At 58.3% G+C, this 14,776-nt stretch overlaps 4 protein-coding genes across 5 annotated transcripts; 2 read left to right on the forward strand and 2 right to left on the reverse strand.

The window, feature by feature from the left end:
• Positions 1 to 48: 48 nt before the first annotated feature.
• Positions 49 to 1,113, reverse strand: LOC135981861 (heat shock protein 30C-like). Its single transcript, XM_065586360.1, has one exon. The coding sequence runs from the start codon at positions 954 to 956 to the stop codon at positions 297 to 299; it is 660 nt and encodes a 219-aa protein (XP_065442432.1). The 5' UTR covers positions 957 to 1,113; the 3' UTR covers positions 49 to 296.
• A 1,153-nt stretch (positions 1,114 to 2,266) lies between these two features.
• On the forward strand, positions 2,267 to 3,344 carry LOC135981862 (heat shock protein 30C-like). The gene has a single exon (XM_065586361.1). It carries the CDS (start codon positions 2,445 to 2,447, stop codon positions 3,093 to 3,095), a length of 651 nt encoding a protein of 216 aa, XP_065442433.1. The 5' UTR covers positions 2,267 to 2,444; the 3' UTR covers positions 3,096 to 3,344.
• A 6,016-nt stretch (positions 3,345 to 9,360) lies between these two features.
• Positions 9,361 to 10,581, reverse strand: LOC112061727 (heat shock protein 30C-like). 2 transcript variants are annotated; one of them, XM_065586362.1, is made up of 2 exons: positions 10,428 to 10,581; positions 9,361 to 10,349 (listed from the first exon to the last, which is right to left on the reverse strand). In XM_065586362.1, exon 2 carries the CDS (start codon positions 10,289 to 10,291, stop codon positions 9,635 to 9,637), a length of 657 nt encoding a protein of 218 aa, XP_065442434.1. In that variant the 5' UTR covers positions 10,292 to 10,349; positions 10,428 to 10,581; the 3' UTR covers positions 9,361 to 9,634. The 2 variants fall into 2 exon arrangements, with proteins under 2 accessions (XP_065442434.1, XP_065442436.1); XM_065586364.1 differs by having other exon boundaries at positions 10,425 to 10,572.
• A 1,155-nt stretch (positions 10,582 to 11,736) lies between these two features.
• On the forward strand, positions 11,737 to 13,005 carry LOC103305871 (heat shock protein 30C-like). Its single transcript, XM_008165104.4, has one exon. It carries the CDS (start codon positions 11,908 to 11,910, stop codon positions 12,562 to 12,564), a length of 657 nt encoding a protein of 218 aa, XP_008163326.2. The 5' UTR covers positions 11,737 to 11,907; the 3' UTR covers positions 12,565 to 13,005.
• The last annotated feature ends 1,771 nt before the right edge of the window (positions 13,006 to 14,776 follow it).

The following is a 14,776-nucleotide window of genomic DNA, read 5'->3' on the forward strand; positions in this document are numbered from 1 at the left end:
ACATCAAATAGAGAATTAAAGGAACTAGAGCTCACCACGACACAAAAGTTTATACTTAAAATAAAATCCTTTAATTTGTAGTTCAGGAGAGGGATAAAATTGTACAAACCCCCAAACCCTAATACAAAGCATCGCACAGTCCCTGCTCCTCCAGGAAGACACTTAGAGCACAGAACAGCTCCTGGCAGCCCAGGAATGGGCTCCCAACATTCGCACCCAGACCAATGGCTGCGCTAGGTGGGCTGAGTGGAATCGATGGAACAGAGTCCCAGGGTTACTGGAGTCGGTGGCTGGTTTCAGGAATCTCTGGGGCTGGTCCCCTCGCTCTCTCCTCCTGTCTCCATCTTCTCGCTGCTCCCCGGCTCCTTTCCCTCCGTGGCCAGGTTTCCTTCTCCTGCCTTCACCCCCTGGCAGACGGTGATGGGAACGGCTCTCCCTTCTGCAGCTGGCAGGGCCAGATGTGGCGCCTCGATGCAGAGCTGCCCATCCTGGGACAGGGAGCAGAGCACGGCCTCCACGTTCACGTCTTCCGGCAGGAGAGTTTCTCTGCGGATCTCTCTGTATTCGTGGGAGCAGACTCCAGCCTCCGACGCCGTTTTCTTCTCCTGCTTCCCCGTCACCGTCAGCTTCCTCCCGGCCACTCTCACCATCAGCTCAGCTGGGGAGAAGCCGCTCACGTCCATGGAGAGCTGGAACTTGTCCTTCCCCTGCACCTGGGATCCGGGCTCCTTCCCAGCCCCCTCCGCCAGGGACTGGCTGCTCGGCCTCGGCCTCCTCCCCTCACCCTCCCCGCAGAGAAGGGGAGAAGCCAGAAGGAGGGAGTGTCTCAGTCGCTCCATCTCCTCCAGGTGCGTCTGCACGTCCCCCACCAGCTGGGCCAAGAGGCTGTGGGGCCCCGGCCCCAGGAGCCTGGGCACTGGGGCGCTGCTGCCAAGCCACACTCGGAGCGGGAGCATCCTGCCCCCCCGGGGCCTGGAGCCGCTGGGCCGAGTTCAGCTGCTGAGACGCTGCTGCTGGAGCCGCCTCTGCCTGACTCCCTGCCCGGCTGCTGCTCACTGGCTCCGGCAGCCCCCGCGCCGCCTTTTATAGCCTGCTCTGGCCGCGCCGGGCCCTTCGGGAACCTTCCCGCTGCTGGGGGCGGGGCCTGGCGCTGCTCGGGAGGGGCGGGGCTGCGGGCGGGGCCTGGCTCTGCTCGGGAGGGGCGGGGCTGCGGGCGGGGCCTGGCGCTGTCGGGAGGGGCGGGGCTGGGGCGGGGCCTGGCTCTGCTCGGCTGCGGGGGCCGAGCAGCTTCCAGCAGCCGCTGGCGGGCAGAGCTCCCGGATGGACTTTGCTGCATCCTTCCCGATCCCGCTGTGTTGGGGGGGTCGGGTCTCATGCCGGGGGTACGGGCTGGAGCGGGAGGGGGGGTTCAGGGCCGGGGGTACGGGCTGGAGCCGGGGAGACAGTCCCCGGGCGGGGGGGCGGGTTGGACAGTCCATGTGCGGAGCAGACACGGGAGACGGGCGAACACCCCCCACAGCGCACGTGTAATAAACAGTAACAGACACTCGTGTCCGGTCCGGGGGGGTCACACCCTGCAGCTGTCTCTGCCCCCCGCCCCCAGCGGCTCCTCCTAGGCTCTGTCCATTCACAAACACGAGGCAGGAGCTTCAGGGCACCTGAGAAACCCTCCAAGTTTGGCAGCCCCACAAACGGCAGATCGGGGGGGCACTTTATCCCAAATGTGAATCTGGTTCCTCAAGGGCGGGGCGGAGTGGGAGCGGGAGGGAGGAGAAATATCCCGTTCGCGGGGGGCGAGGGGGAGGCTTCTGCTCGGCGCTGGTCCGGGAGCGGGGGTCTGTGCTACAGGGCTCGGAACCCCCCCCCCGCGCAGAGCCGGGCTCCAGCCTGTGCCCCGCCGCTGAACCCGCCCCCCCCCCCGCTCCAGCGCGTGCCCCCGGCATGAGACCCGACCCCCCCGCTCCAGCCCGTGCCCCCGGCATGAGACCCGACCCCCCACCCGCAACACAGCGGGATCGGGAAGGATCCAGCAAAGTCCATCCGGGAGCTCCGCCCGCCAGCGGCTGCTGGAAGCTGCTGGGCCCCCGCAGCCGAGCAGAGCCAGGCCCCGCCCCAGCCCCGCCCCTCCCGACAGCGCCAGGCCCCGCCCGCAGCCCCGCCCCTCCCGAGCAGAGCCAGGCCCCGCCCGCAGCCCCGCCCCTCCCGAGCAGCGCCAGGCCCCGCCCCCAGCCCCGCCCCTCCCGAGCAGCGCCAGGCCCCGCCCCCGCAGCAGCGGGAAGGTTCCCGAAGGGCCCGGCGCGGCCCCAGCAGGCTATAAAAGGCGGCGCGGGGGCTGCCGGAGCCAGTGAGCAGCAGCCGGGCAGGGAGTCAGGCAGAGGCGGCTCCAGCAGCAGCGTCTCAGCAGCTGAACTCGGCCCAGCGGCTCCAGGCCCCGGGGGGGCAGGATGCTCCCGCTCCGAGTGTGGCTTGGCAGCAGCGCCCCAGTGCCCAGGCTCCTGGGGCCGGGGCCCCACAGCCTCTTGGCCCAGCTGGTGGGGGACGTGCAGACGCACCTGGAGGAGATGGAGCGACTGAGACACTTCCTCCTTCTGGCTTCTCCCCTTCTCTGCGGGGAGGGCGAGGGGAGGAGGCCGAGGCCGAGCAGCTGGTCCCTGGCGGAGGGGGCTGGGAAGGAGCCCGGCTCCCAGGCGCAGGGGAAGGACAAGTTCCAGCTCTCCATGGACGTGAGCGGCTTCTCCCCAGCTGAGCTGATGGTGAGAGTGGACGGGAGGAAGCTGACGGTGACGGGGAAGCAGGAGAAGAAAACAGCGTCGGAGGCTGGAGTCTGCTCCCACGAATACAGGGAGATCCGCAGAGAAACTCTCCTGCCGGAAGACGTGAACGTGGAGGCCGTGCTCTGCTCCTTGTCCCAGGATGGGCAGCTCTGCATCGAGGCGCCACATCTGGCCCTGCTAGCTGCAGAAGGGAGAGCCGTTCCCATCAGCGTCTGCCAGGGGGTGAAGGCAGGAGAAGGAAACCTGGCCACGGAGGGAAAGGAGCCGGGGAGCAGCGGGACAGGAGGAGAGAGCGAGGGGACCAGCCCCAGAGATTCCTGAAACCAGCCACCAACTCCAGTAACCCTGGGACTGTGTTCCATCGATTCCACTCAGCCCACCTAGCGAAGCAACTGGTCTGGGTGCGAATGTTCGGGAGCCCATTCCTGGGCTGCCAGGAGCTGTTCTGTGCTCTAAGTGTCTCCCTGGAGGAGCAGGGACTGTGCGATGCTTTGTATTAGGGTTTGGGGTTTTGTGCAATTTTATCCCTCTCCTGAATTACAAATTAAAGGATTTTATTTTAAGTACAAACTTGTGTCGTGGTGAGCTCTAGTTCCTTTAATTCTCTATTTGATGTTTAACCTGTAGAGAGAGACCCCACCCCTCGTTTCTGCCAGGGCTGTTCCCCTCCCTGTTTATAGCGATCGCTTTCATGTGAAGGGGCGGACCAGGACCCTGCTGAGAGTTCAGAGCTGTGGGTTGTAGGGTCCAGTCTGAAGTATTAGAAAATCAGTTGTGACAAAAGCCAGTCACTGTTCTGAAGGAGGCTGTCAGGAACTGAAGCGGGCTGGGAACCCAACACCTGGGCCACGATCCTGAAAGGTACTTGAAGGAATTTCTCTGCCCCTTTAGACTCTAAGGCCCCTCTTACACATCTTTAGCATTTTCAAACCTACCTCTTAGTTGTCACCTTAGATCATAGACCCCTCTGGGATGTCAAATTAAATAGAGCTTCTTAGTGGAAATACACAGTGTGTTGACTGCCTGTCACTGTCTTTAAGTCACTATTTTATGTCTAAAGGTACATCTACACTACAGGGGGGAGTCGATTTAAGATACGCAAATTCAGCTACGTGAATAGCGTAGCTGAATTCGACGTATCCCGGCCGACTTACCCCGCTGTGAGGACGGCGGCAAAATCTACCTTTGCGGCTTCCTGTCGATGGCGCTTTCTCCCACCTCCGCTGGTGGAGTAAGAGCGTCGATTCGGGGATCGATTGTCGCGTCCCAACGGGACGCGATTAATCGATCCCCGAGAGGTCGATTTCTACCCGCCGATTCAGGCGGGTAGTGTAGACCTAGCCTAACTCTGGAAATAGACCAAGTCAATTCTCAGTCTCCTTCATAGAAACACTGTTTTGAAGAGAAAAGGGTATCTGAGCTGATTTCAAGGCAGTAACAGACTTTTTAGGGTCACCACTTTGTTGCAGGTTTAGTATATTAAAATAAGTAAAAGAATGCAATGATTGTTTTCTCTTGCATTGCAATTTGATGTTCCTGTTCAAATGCTCTGTGTAAATCAGTTCTGTGTTGTGTGTGAATGAGGAATGTGTGTGTTAAGATCTAAGTGTGAAGGCCATCACCGTACCAGATGTTTTAGGGATGAACCGAAGACAGACGCAAGACATGGCGGTTGCAACACGCCCCTATTGAAGTGTCAGAGGAGGGCAGACTGACGACTCTAAAGATGAGACAGGCACCTATCGATGAGGCCAAGATAGCTGTGATCAGAACCAGAATGGGGTAACTCCTGGAGAGACTTGATGAAAGAAGAGGATAAAGGATGAGAAAAACAATTTAAGAAAACAAGCACTCTTCAAACGACAATTGATTACAGCATGAGAGTGCAAAACTCATTGGTCCCAATGAAGGAAAATCACTATATATGTAGATAAATCTCTGTATTAAGCATCTTCACATAACTTTCATATGACTTTATATTATGCCTCTCCATATAACCTTGTATTAAGCTATTTTTATACAATTCTATCTCTAGTCCTTTGATATAGGAATTTTGTATCGGATCCCTAGGTAGAAAAACTTATAGAAAACTTTGTGTTAGGCCCAGGGTCGGCAACCTTTCAGAAGAGGTGCACCTAGTCTTCATTTATTCACTCTAATTTAAGGTTTTGCGTGCCGGTAATACATGTTAACGTTTTTAGAAGGTCTCTTTCTATAATATGTAACTAAACTATTGTATGTAAAGTAAACAAGGTTTTCAAAATGTTTAAGAAGCGTCATTTAAAATTAAATTAAAATGCTGATCTTACACCAGCAGCCTGCTCAGCTCGCTGCCAGCCTGGGGTTCTGTTCACCTAGGCCGGCAGCAGGCTGAGCAGGGCCTATGCCCGGGACCCCAGACCTGGGGGGAGGGGTTCAGGGCAGAGGGCTGGGGTGTGTGTGGGGGATCAGGGTACAGGGCTGGGGTGTGTAGGGCTGGGTGTGTGGGGGGTTCAAGGGTCAGGTCAGAGGGCTGTGGGGGGTGCAGGGCAGAAGGCCGGGTGTGTGTTGGGGTGTGGGGGTTCAGGGCATAGGGCTGGGAGTGTGGGAGGGGTGCAGGGCAGAAGGCTGGGGTGTGTGGGGGTGTTCTGGGATCAGGGTAGAGGGCTGGGGTTTGTAGGGCAGAGGGCTGGGTGCGGGGGGGGGGTTCAAGGGTCAGGTCAGAGGGCTGTGGCGGATGCAGGGCAGAAGGCTGGGTGTGTGTGGGGGGGTCAGGGCAGAGGGATGGGGCTGTGGGGGTGCAGGGCAGAAGGCAGGAGTGTGCGGGGGGTTCAAACGTCAGAGGGCTGGGGTGCTCGGCAGGGGGCTGGAAGGGATATGTCCTGTTCCACCCCCTTCCCCCAGGCTCTGTCCCTACCTCTCTCTGCGTCCTCTACGGAGCTGTGTGCACGCTGCCGCTCTTCCCCCTCCCCCTCGCTAGGGCCATCAACTGATTGGTGCAGGGATGGAGAGGGGGAGGGGAAGGAAAGCACCACGCTGTGGGAAGAAGCGGGGGAGGGGGGAAGCTTGGCTGCTGCAGAACCAAGCTTCTGCATCCTGCCCCTGCAGCGGAGAGTGGTGAGCGGGGTGGGGGGCTGAGTGGGGCTGGGGGCCGGGACCGCGGCAGGGAGCTGCGTGCCACTCAGAATCGGCTCCCATGCTGTGTTTGGCACGCGTGCCGTATGTTGCCAACCCCTGTGTTAGGCCTTGGTATAATGTTATAGCCCCTAAGGATAGTTAAAGTAGAAGAAAAATGTCTTTTTGCTCGGAGTAGAATAAGAACTCTCTCCCCTGCCCCCCCGCCACTCCCTTAATCAATTGCCCTGTTGAATAAGTGAGGTGTGAATGAGCAAGGCATGGAAGGCAAGCACCACCAGACAGCTGCAACAGTTGGAGAGGGGATGGAAGCCAGACCCAAAAACAATAAAACTTGTCAAGTGGGCTCACTGAAGAAGAGCAGATATACTGAGGGCCTTGTGGGTTAGAAGCAAGCACCTTCTTTTGCAAACACCCTCTTTGAACAGCACTGGGACAACACCCAGAAAAAAAGCAGTACAAAGGACCAACAGACACAGATACAGATCTTGAATCTGGTATAGATTTGCATGAGAGGGAAGCTGCTATAAATGTGAGGTGTCTTGCAGAGGCCCCCTGGTCTCGTCTTGTCAACATGAGAGCATCGATCCGGATCGGCAGAAGCCCAGCTCCATCCCTTCCCCATCTAACTCACCTGGCCAGTGAAGTTAAGGTAACAACAAGACGGAGCATGCTTGTGTGTGAGTGTAATACAACATATGCATATGATACAGTGTGGATTTGGTACATGTATTACCAATAAATGTGGCGCTTTGCCTTATTCCCCTGAAAAGATCCTGTGCAGTACTTTGAGTACAACATATAAACAGGGTGCCTTGCCATGAAACTGCGGGTTCATCCTCCCAAGACTTCCCTAGATTTAGTCCATAGGTTATAATCCAAATGTTTATATTCAGGGTGGTCCAGTTAGGACTGGGATATCAGTCTTACGGCTTAAGCTTCCCCTGCATGAAGCAGATCTGAGCTAAAAAGAATCAGGTCCCAAAAGCCTTTTATACAATTTCCAGGCTCTCTTTGACAGTTCGGAGACCTTTGGCAAACAACAGGTACTTATGGAAGCTTATTTCCTAAGCATCACCGGTAGTTAGTTACACAAATTAACATAAGGCAATTTATTCATTAGGCAGTCTATCACAAACTTCAAAGAGACATATCAACAATAATATTGTTGCATTCAAGATTCACCTAAATCAGGGGTGGGCAAACTTTTTGGCCTGAGGGCCACATCAGGGTTTGGACATTGTATGGTGTCAATGAATGCTCATGAAATTGGGGTTGGGGTGTGTGGGAGGGGGTGTGTTAGTCTGTATCAGCAAAAACAACGAGTCCTCCTTGTGGCACCTTAGAGACTAACAAATTTATTTGGGCATAAGCTTTCGTGGGCTAGAACCCACTTGGATCATATGCAGTTCTCCTTCTAAGGTACCTCAAAGTCCAAGCCACTTTCCCAGTGGCTGGGGGGGTGTGTGTGTGACCGAGGTCCACCCTCTACTTTGGGTCCCAGTGCAGGGACCCTATAGATAGCAGCCATCCGCCATGTCCCTTTAAATAAACTGAGTTGCTGCTCTAATTAGCTGGGCCACCTCTCCGTGGCTCTCACACATTCTTCACCCTTATCTCAGGGCCTTGTCCTTGTGGAGTCCCCACACCCAGCCTGGAGCAACAGCCACTCTCCTCCAGCTCTAGCAAGGAACTGAACTTGCTCTCGCCCTGCAGCGCTTCTTATATTGACCTGCTGGGCCCCGACTGGATGCTGCTCACACAGCCGCTCCAGGCAGCTTGGAGGACCTCTCTACTGCTCTTTTTCTGGGGCGGGTTGTGGCAGGACCACAAGGCCTCCAGCAGGGGTCCTCAAAGCGTAGTCCACCCCATCAGAACCTCCAAAAGGAGAGAGACTTTTAATAGGATTTGATTACCTTGTTTCCTACAGTTACTCAGTTTGAGTTTTGCTTTCTAGTCCTTACTTGTGTTTTCATCAGTAAACTTCCAACTTTGTAATGAGTGCGTTTGGGTGTGTGCCAAGAAGCCAGGGTCGCTGTAGAAAGCCAGCGGCTCTACACACCCACCCATCCCTGAACCTTTTTATCACAGTTTCACTGTCGGACAGTGAAGGAGTTTATAACACCTTTAACTCTTTGGGGCCCTGCTATGAATACAATAGGACCAACACCATGCATCGCGTGGGGACAGGTAGGTGCCGAAGGAAGGCCTTGTCTGCAGCCAGGCAGTTGAAACTGTCAACCAGATAGGCAGGGACGGAACAGGGGTTTAGGTGTCTGAGCAGCTGACTTGGTACCCCGGGCTGGCTGATGGGCCAGAGATCAGTGCCTCACTCCACTCCGGAGCCACAGCCTCAAACCCTCTCCCGGAGTCAGACACCTATGCCAAGTTAGCCGCCTAGGTAGCCCATGTCCTACTAGCCAAACCCACATCTCTCTCTGTGTCGCACGATTCCTGGCTCACCCTATTTTCCCATGGCCCCAGCTGTCCTTTGTGGGATGCTCTGCTGTTCCTCTGCCTAGTGGGGACCAGTCTCTGGCTCGTCTCCCGTGAGGGCTGGCAGGTACGAGGTGTTCGGCATGGTGGAGCGGCCCTACAGGATTGAACTGACTAGTTTGAGAATTCTGCTTCCGCGGCCTCTGGAGCTTCAGCCTTCGAGCAGCTCTGTAGCTGGGGAGGGCTTCAGCACCGAGCCAGCTTTGCAAATGCTGCTTGGAGGAAAGATTGGCCCCTATAGGCACCATCACCCTGCGGGACGACGGCACCTGTATCCCCCTGCGTGGTCCAGCAAGGGTTTTTGGCACCCAGCCATCACGTCTCCTTGGCAGAGACCCCGCATCTCTCTCCCTCCTGACGGGTGACGTTCCAGGCTACACAGTTCCCTCCCGCAGCCCACCCTGACCCAAACGGCCTGCATCTGCGCTTTGCTTCCTCTTCAGAGACGGAACGCTCAGTGATTAGTTACTATCCAGCTCTTTCTGTGCAAGCACAGTCATTGTTACGGGGAAGCATTACAGAGAAAGCACATTACCAGCAATACAAGAACCCACAAGTGAGGCAGGGTGACTATGCTACAAAGCTTGAAGTCAGCCCAGCTCCAGCCAAGGACTCTGCCAACTGTCAATCCTTCTAGCCCTTCCTTAAGGCTTGCCCTCCCCACTCTGAGAACTATAGTACAGACAGTCCCTGGGCCACAGAGATATGTAAACTTCGTACAATCAAAGCTCCTAAGGGTACTGCAGGGTATTACCATATATGTCAGAACCGTCTACAGGGTTACGTGCCTCTGGGCCTGGTATTTGATTCCTAGTCCCCTCTCTAATCAGGCACTCCCCCCACTTCCCCTCAATACGTCAACCCGGCCCTTTATCACAGCTGCTCTGCTCTTATCTTAGATCTGCACCCAACAATCAACAGCTCTGAACCCTCAAAACCATCATGTTCCCTCACTTGCAGAGAGATGAGAACTGACCTGGGACAAAGGCAGTTTATTTCCAAAGGTGAAACATGAAATAGCAAATCAAGCAGACAGAGCTCACCAGACAGCACAGTTTGTCTTTACTAGAAAGGTTGATATTGAATTTTAAAAATTCAAGACAAGTATAAACATTCTATCAAAATGCATAAAAAGAGCCAAGAAAGGGAGCATCCCCCAGTCACTTCTCTTCCAGAGAGATTCTGACAGCCCAGGAATATGCTCAGGACCGTTCACACCAAGATTTGGTTACTGGAGTCGGTGGCTGGTTTCAGGAATCTCTGGGGCTGGTCCCCTCGCTCTCTCCTCCTGTCTCCATCTCGCTGCTCCCCGGCTCCTTTCCCTCCCTGGCCAGGTTTCCTTCTCCTGCCTTCACCCCCTGGCAGACGCTGATGGGAACGGCTCTCCCTTCTGCAGCTGGCAGGGCCAGATGTGGCGCCTCGATGCAGAGCTGCCCATCCTGGGACAGGGAGCAGAGCACGGCCTCCACGTTCACGTCTTCCGGCAGGAGAGTTTCTCTGCGGATCTCCCTGTATTCGTGGGAGCAGACTCCAGCCTCCGACGCCGTTTTCTTCTCCTGCTTCCCCGTCACCGTCAGCTTCCTCCCGTCCACTCTCACCATCAGCTCAGCTGGGGAGAAGCCGCTCACATCCATGGAGAGCTGGAACTTGTCCTTCCCCTGTGCCTGGGAGCCGGGCTCCTTCCCAGCCCCCTCCGCCAGGGACCGGCTGCTCGGCCTCGGCCTCCTCCCCTCACCCTCCCCGCAGAGAAGGGGAGAAGCCAGAAGGAGGGAGTGTCTCAGTCGCTCCATCTCCTCCAGGTGCGTCTGCACGTCCCCCACCAGCTGGGCCAAGAGGCTGTGGGGCCCCAGCCCCAGGAGCCTGGGCACTGGGGCGCTGCTGCCAAGCCACACTCGGAGCGGGAGCATCCTGCCCGGGTCCTGGAGCTGCTGCACCGAGTTCAGCTGCTGAGACGACGACGACGACGCTGCTGCTGCTGCTGCTGCTGCTGCTGCTGCTGCTGCTGCTGCTGCTGCTGCTGCTGCTGCTGCTGCTGCTGCTGCTGCTGCTGCTGCTGCTGGAGATGGAGCTACCGCTGCCTGACTCCCTGCCCAGCTGCTGCTCACTGGCTCCGGCAGCCCCCGCGCCGCCTTTTATAGCCTGCTCGGGCCGCGCCGGGCCCGTCGGGAACCTTCCCGCTGCTGGGGGGCGGGGCCTGGCGCTGCTGTTGAAGGGCTCTGCTCGGGAGGGGCGGGGCTGGGGGCGGGGCCTGGCTCTGCTCGGGAGGGGCGGGGTCTTGCTTGCTCGGCTGGAGGGGCCCAGCAAGTTCCAGCAGCTGCTGGCGGGCGGAGCTCCCGGGCCGGGCTTTGCTGGATCCTTCCCGATCCCGCTGTGTTTGAGGGGGCGGGGTCACGCCGGGGGTACGGGCTGGAGCGGGGGGGGGGGGTCAGAGCCGGGGGTACGGGCTGGAGCGGGGGGGGGGTTCAGGGCCGGGGGTACGGGCTGGAGCCGGGGGGGGTTCAGGCCGGGGGTACGGGCTGGAGCCGGGGGGGGGGCGTTCAGGCCGGGGGTACGGGCTGGAGCCGGGGGGGGGGTTCAGGGCCGGGGGTACGGGCTGGAGCCGGGGAGACAGTCCCCGGGCGGGGTCTGGGCGGGGGGCGGGTTGGACAGTCCATGTGCGGAGCCGACACGGGAGACGGGCGAACACCCCCCACAGCGCACGTGTAATAAACAGTAACAGAGACTCGTGTCCGGTCCGGGGGGGTCACACCCTGCAGCTGTCTCTGCCCCCCGCCCCCAGCGGCTCCTCCGAGGCTCTGTCCATTCACTAACACGAGGCAGGAGCTTCAGGGCACCTGAGAAACCCTCCAAGTTTGGCAGCCCCACAAACGGCAGATCCCGACCCCTGCTGGGGGCAGGGGCTGGAGGGGGGGGGCACTTTATCCCAACTGTGACTCTGGTTCCTCAAGGGCGGGGCTCTAACGGGGGGGGGGGAATATCCCGTTCGCGGGGGGGGGGGGGGGAGGGGTTCTGCCCGGCGCTGGTCCGGGAGCGGGGGTCTGTGCTACCGGGCTCGGAACCCCCCGGGCAGAGCCGGGCTCCAGCCTGTGCCCCGCCGCTGAACCCGCCCCCCCCCCGCTCCAGCGCGTGCCCCCGGCATGAGACCCGCTCCCCCCCCCCAACACAGCGGGATCGGGAAGGATCCAGCAAAGCCCGGCCCGGGAGCTCCGCCCCCTAGCGGCTGCTGGAAGCTGCTGGGCCCCCCCAGCCCCGCCCCTCCCGAGCAGCGCCAGGCCCCGCCCCCAGCCCCGCCCCTCCCGAGCAGCGCCAGCCCCCGCCCCCCGAGCAGCGCCAGGCCCCGCCCCCCAGCGGCGGGAAGGTTCCCGAAGCGCCCGGCGCGGCCCGAGCAGGCTATAAAAGGCGGCGCGGGGGCTGCCGCAGCCAGTGAGCAGCAGCCGGGCAGGGAGTCAGGCAGAGGCGGCTCCAGCAGCAGCGTCTCAGCAGCTGAACTCGGCCCAGCGGCTCCAGGCCCCGGGGGGGCAGGATGCTCCCGCTCCGAGTGTGGCTTGGCAGCAGCGCCCCAGTGCCCAGGCTCCTGGGGCCGGGGCCCCACAGCCTCTTGGCCCAGCTGGTGGGGGACGTGCAGACGCACCTGGAGGAGATGGAGCGACTGAGACACTCCCTCCTTCTGGCTTCTCCCCTTCTCTGCGGGGAGGGTGAGGGGAGGAGGCCGAGGCCGAGCAGCCGGTCCCTGGCTGAGGGGGCTGGGAAGGAGCCCGGCTCCCAGGCGCAGGGGAAGGACAAGTTCCAGCTCTCCATGGACGTGAGCGGCTTCTCCCCAGCTGAGCTGATGGTGAGAGTGGACGGGAGGAAGCTGACGGTGACGGGGAAGCAGGAGAAGAAAACGGCGTCGGAGGCTGGAGTCTGCTCCCACGAATACAGGGAGATCCGCAGAGAAACTCTCCTGCCGGAAGACGTGAACGTGGAGGCCGTGCTCTGCTCCCTGTCCCAGGATGGGCAGCTCTGCATCGAGGCGCCACATCTGGCCCTGCCAGCTGCAGAAGGGAGAGCCATTCCCATCACCGTCTGCCAGGGGGTGAAGGCAGGAGAAGGAAACCTGGCCAGGGAGGGAAAGGAACCGGGGAGCAGCGAGATGGAGACAGGAGGAGAGAGCGAGGGGACCAGCCCCAGAGATTCCTGAAACCAGCAACAAAGTTGAACAACTATGGGACTTCTCTGCATTGCGTCCACACAGCGTAGCTTGCGTAGCAGCTGATATTGATTTGAATGCTCCTGTGCCCCTTCCGGGCCTTTCAGAGTTTACTCCAGCTGTGCTGGAACAGTTTGTATAGTGGGGGTATTAAGAGCCATTGAATCAAACTGTAACCCCTTTACGCCAGGAGGTGAAGCCGCGTCCCTAGTTCCAGCACGTCTGATTTACTCCATGTGATTCACCCTGTGAGAAGTGACTGATACACCTTTCCTGGTTGCTCAGTGTTGGTGTCTGATGTACATAACATTACTGGTCGTGATTGTGAAAAATATTAATTTCGTAACTGTCAATAGCAGCTGGTTTGCTGGATGCTGTTTGTGTCTGTGTAACTGCTGCCAATAAACCCACCTCTTCGGCCTTTTCTCATCACCCTTTTCAGTCCACCTTCCAAACTGAACAGTGTGGGCTTGGGTGGGGGTGGGAGAGTCAGGGACCTGTTTGATGTTGCACACGACTGAGGATAGGTCCATTTCATAGCTCACTGGAGCAGGTGCAACAGCTGCTAGCGCAGGCTCTCCCAGCACAGGGTGTTACTTAACGGAATAGTTGGTGAGAGAGGGTTTGATAGGCAAACAGGAGTTACTGTCCCGCATCCTTCTTCAGCTGCCCGCTCCACTGGAGGGCTCAGCGTCCTGGAAAGTAAAGGGAAATAACTACATGAAGCGAAGCAGGAGACCTACTGCTACGGTAGGAGCTTAAGCAATAGGCTCAGTGAATGGGAGAGAGCAGGGAGGATGGTTAGAAATTGGGGCTTCCTCACTCTTCCCCCCCCGTGCAACTTACCTACCCCATCCTGCTGCCCTGAGGCCACGTGCATCCAGAGGGCAGCATGAGGGAAGGAAGGGGTGGAATTTTTTCGGCTGTCCCAGTATAACTCCAGCTGGTAGTGGCTGGAAAAGAATGGTCCCTTACCCTACAGCAACGGTGGCTCTTTGAGATGGTGTGGGCATTGCGGATCCCACTGTGAGGGGGGGGGGGTGGCGCATGAGCCCGATGTACATCAGCCAGGAGTGTTTCTCAATAGCTGTTGTGCTGAACTGAGAAACGTCTCATTCATTTTCATGAATGAAGAGGCGTGACTCAGTTTCCCTTTTTTGTCGTGTGTTACCTGCTGGGTCAGAAAGGGTTAACTTTTTTCTTGAAAGGAGACAAAGCAATGCAGTGATTTGCAGGGGGTGGGTGGGATGGATGAACCAGCAGGAAGTAACAGCACTAGAGAGGACTTACTGCAGATGGCTAGATGGGTCACCAAGCCAGCGGGGGCAGGGAATTGTATATGCTGGTTTGGACAGGGTTCAAGAGGCCCAGCAGATTAAGTTTGGAGAAGTGTATAAAGTGGGCAACCTATGATAGCAGGGTTTGTGGGGGGAGGTGCCATTCTCACTTGGTCCAAACACTGACACACATAAGCCAAGGGGTCAGATCCTGCTGGAAGGTTGAGGGACGGACCCCTGCTGAAGATGGATGACATGCTAATACAGGCAGGCGTAGAGGCTGTTTAGTGTTTTATTAGCTGTTTTCTCTTCATGTTTTTGTTCTGAATAAATCCTTTCCTTTATGAAGCCTGGCTAGACAACGGATCACCCAGTCATAGCACCAGGCAGAGACAGGACAGCAAGTGCTAAGCCTCACTAAGTTGATCACAGTGAGTCCCAAGAGAAAATTACAGCCTAAAGCCCTGGTGTCGAGGGAGAGGCGTGTGATTTCCCACCCAGAAAAAGGTGATGGCTACAGGCCTGAGATCTGAGCAGGGGGCCTTCAAGGAAGCTATGAAAGGATCAGGGGTGCAGTTAACCCTGGAACTGTGATCGGGACTTTTGTGTCCCCCTGGGCCAGAGGGCCCCTCCCCACCCTTTCTGCCTGCAGTCCTCCTTGTCCCCAGTCCTGCTGGGGAGCGGGGTCGGGGGCTTCCCCGATCCCTGACAGGAGCACTGGGCGGGCAGAGCGGGACAGCCCCAGCACCCCTGACCCTGCTCCCCAACAGGAGCGCCAGGTAGGTGGGTGGAGCAGGTCGGGGCACGTCCATTTTTCCAGGACCCCCCCAATTGGCTGGGGCCCCCCAATTGTCCTGTTGTCCAAGTGGCTAATCCACCACTGAGGTGATAGCGATGTCCATCCAGGCCACACATGCCCCCGTGCC

The sequence above is a fragment of the Chrysemys picta genome, chromosome 2 (genome assembly GCF_011386835.1).
Source record: "Chrysemys picta bellii isolate R12L10 chromosome 2, ASM1138683v2, whole genome shotgun sequence".
In the NCBI taxonomy this organism is placed as follows: Eukaryota; Metazoa; Chordata; order Testudines; family Emydidae; genus Chrysemys; species Chrysemys picta.

Excerpts from the sequence above, each read along its gene's own strand:
- LOC135981861 (XM_065586360.1), bottom strand. The coding sequence starts at position 956 with ATGCTCCCGCTCCGAGTGTGGCTTGGCAGCAGCGCCCCAGTGCCCAGG.
- LOC135981862 (XM_065586361.1), top strand. The coding sequence starts at position 2,445 with ATGCTCCCGCTCCGAGTGTGGCTTGGCAGCAGCGCCCCAGTGCCCAGG.
- LOC112061727 (XM_065586362.1), bottom strand. The coding sequence starts at position 10,291 with ATGCTCCCGCTCCGAGTGTGGCTTGGCAGCAGCGCCCCAGTGCCCAGG.
- LOC103305871 (XM_008165104.4), top strand. The coding sequence starts at position 11,908 with ATGCTCCCGCTCCGAGTGTGGCTTGGCAGCAGCGCCCCAGTGCCCAGG.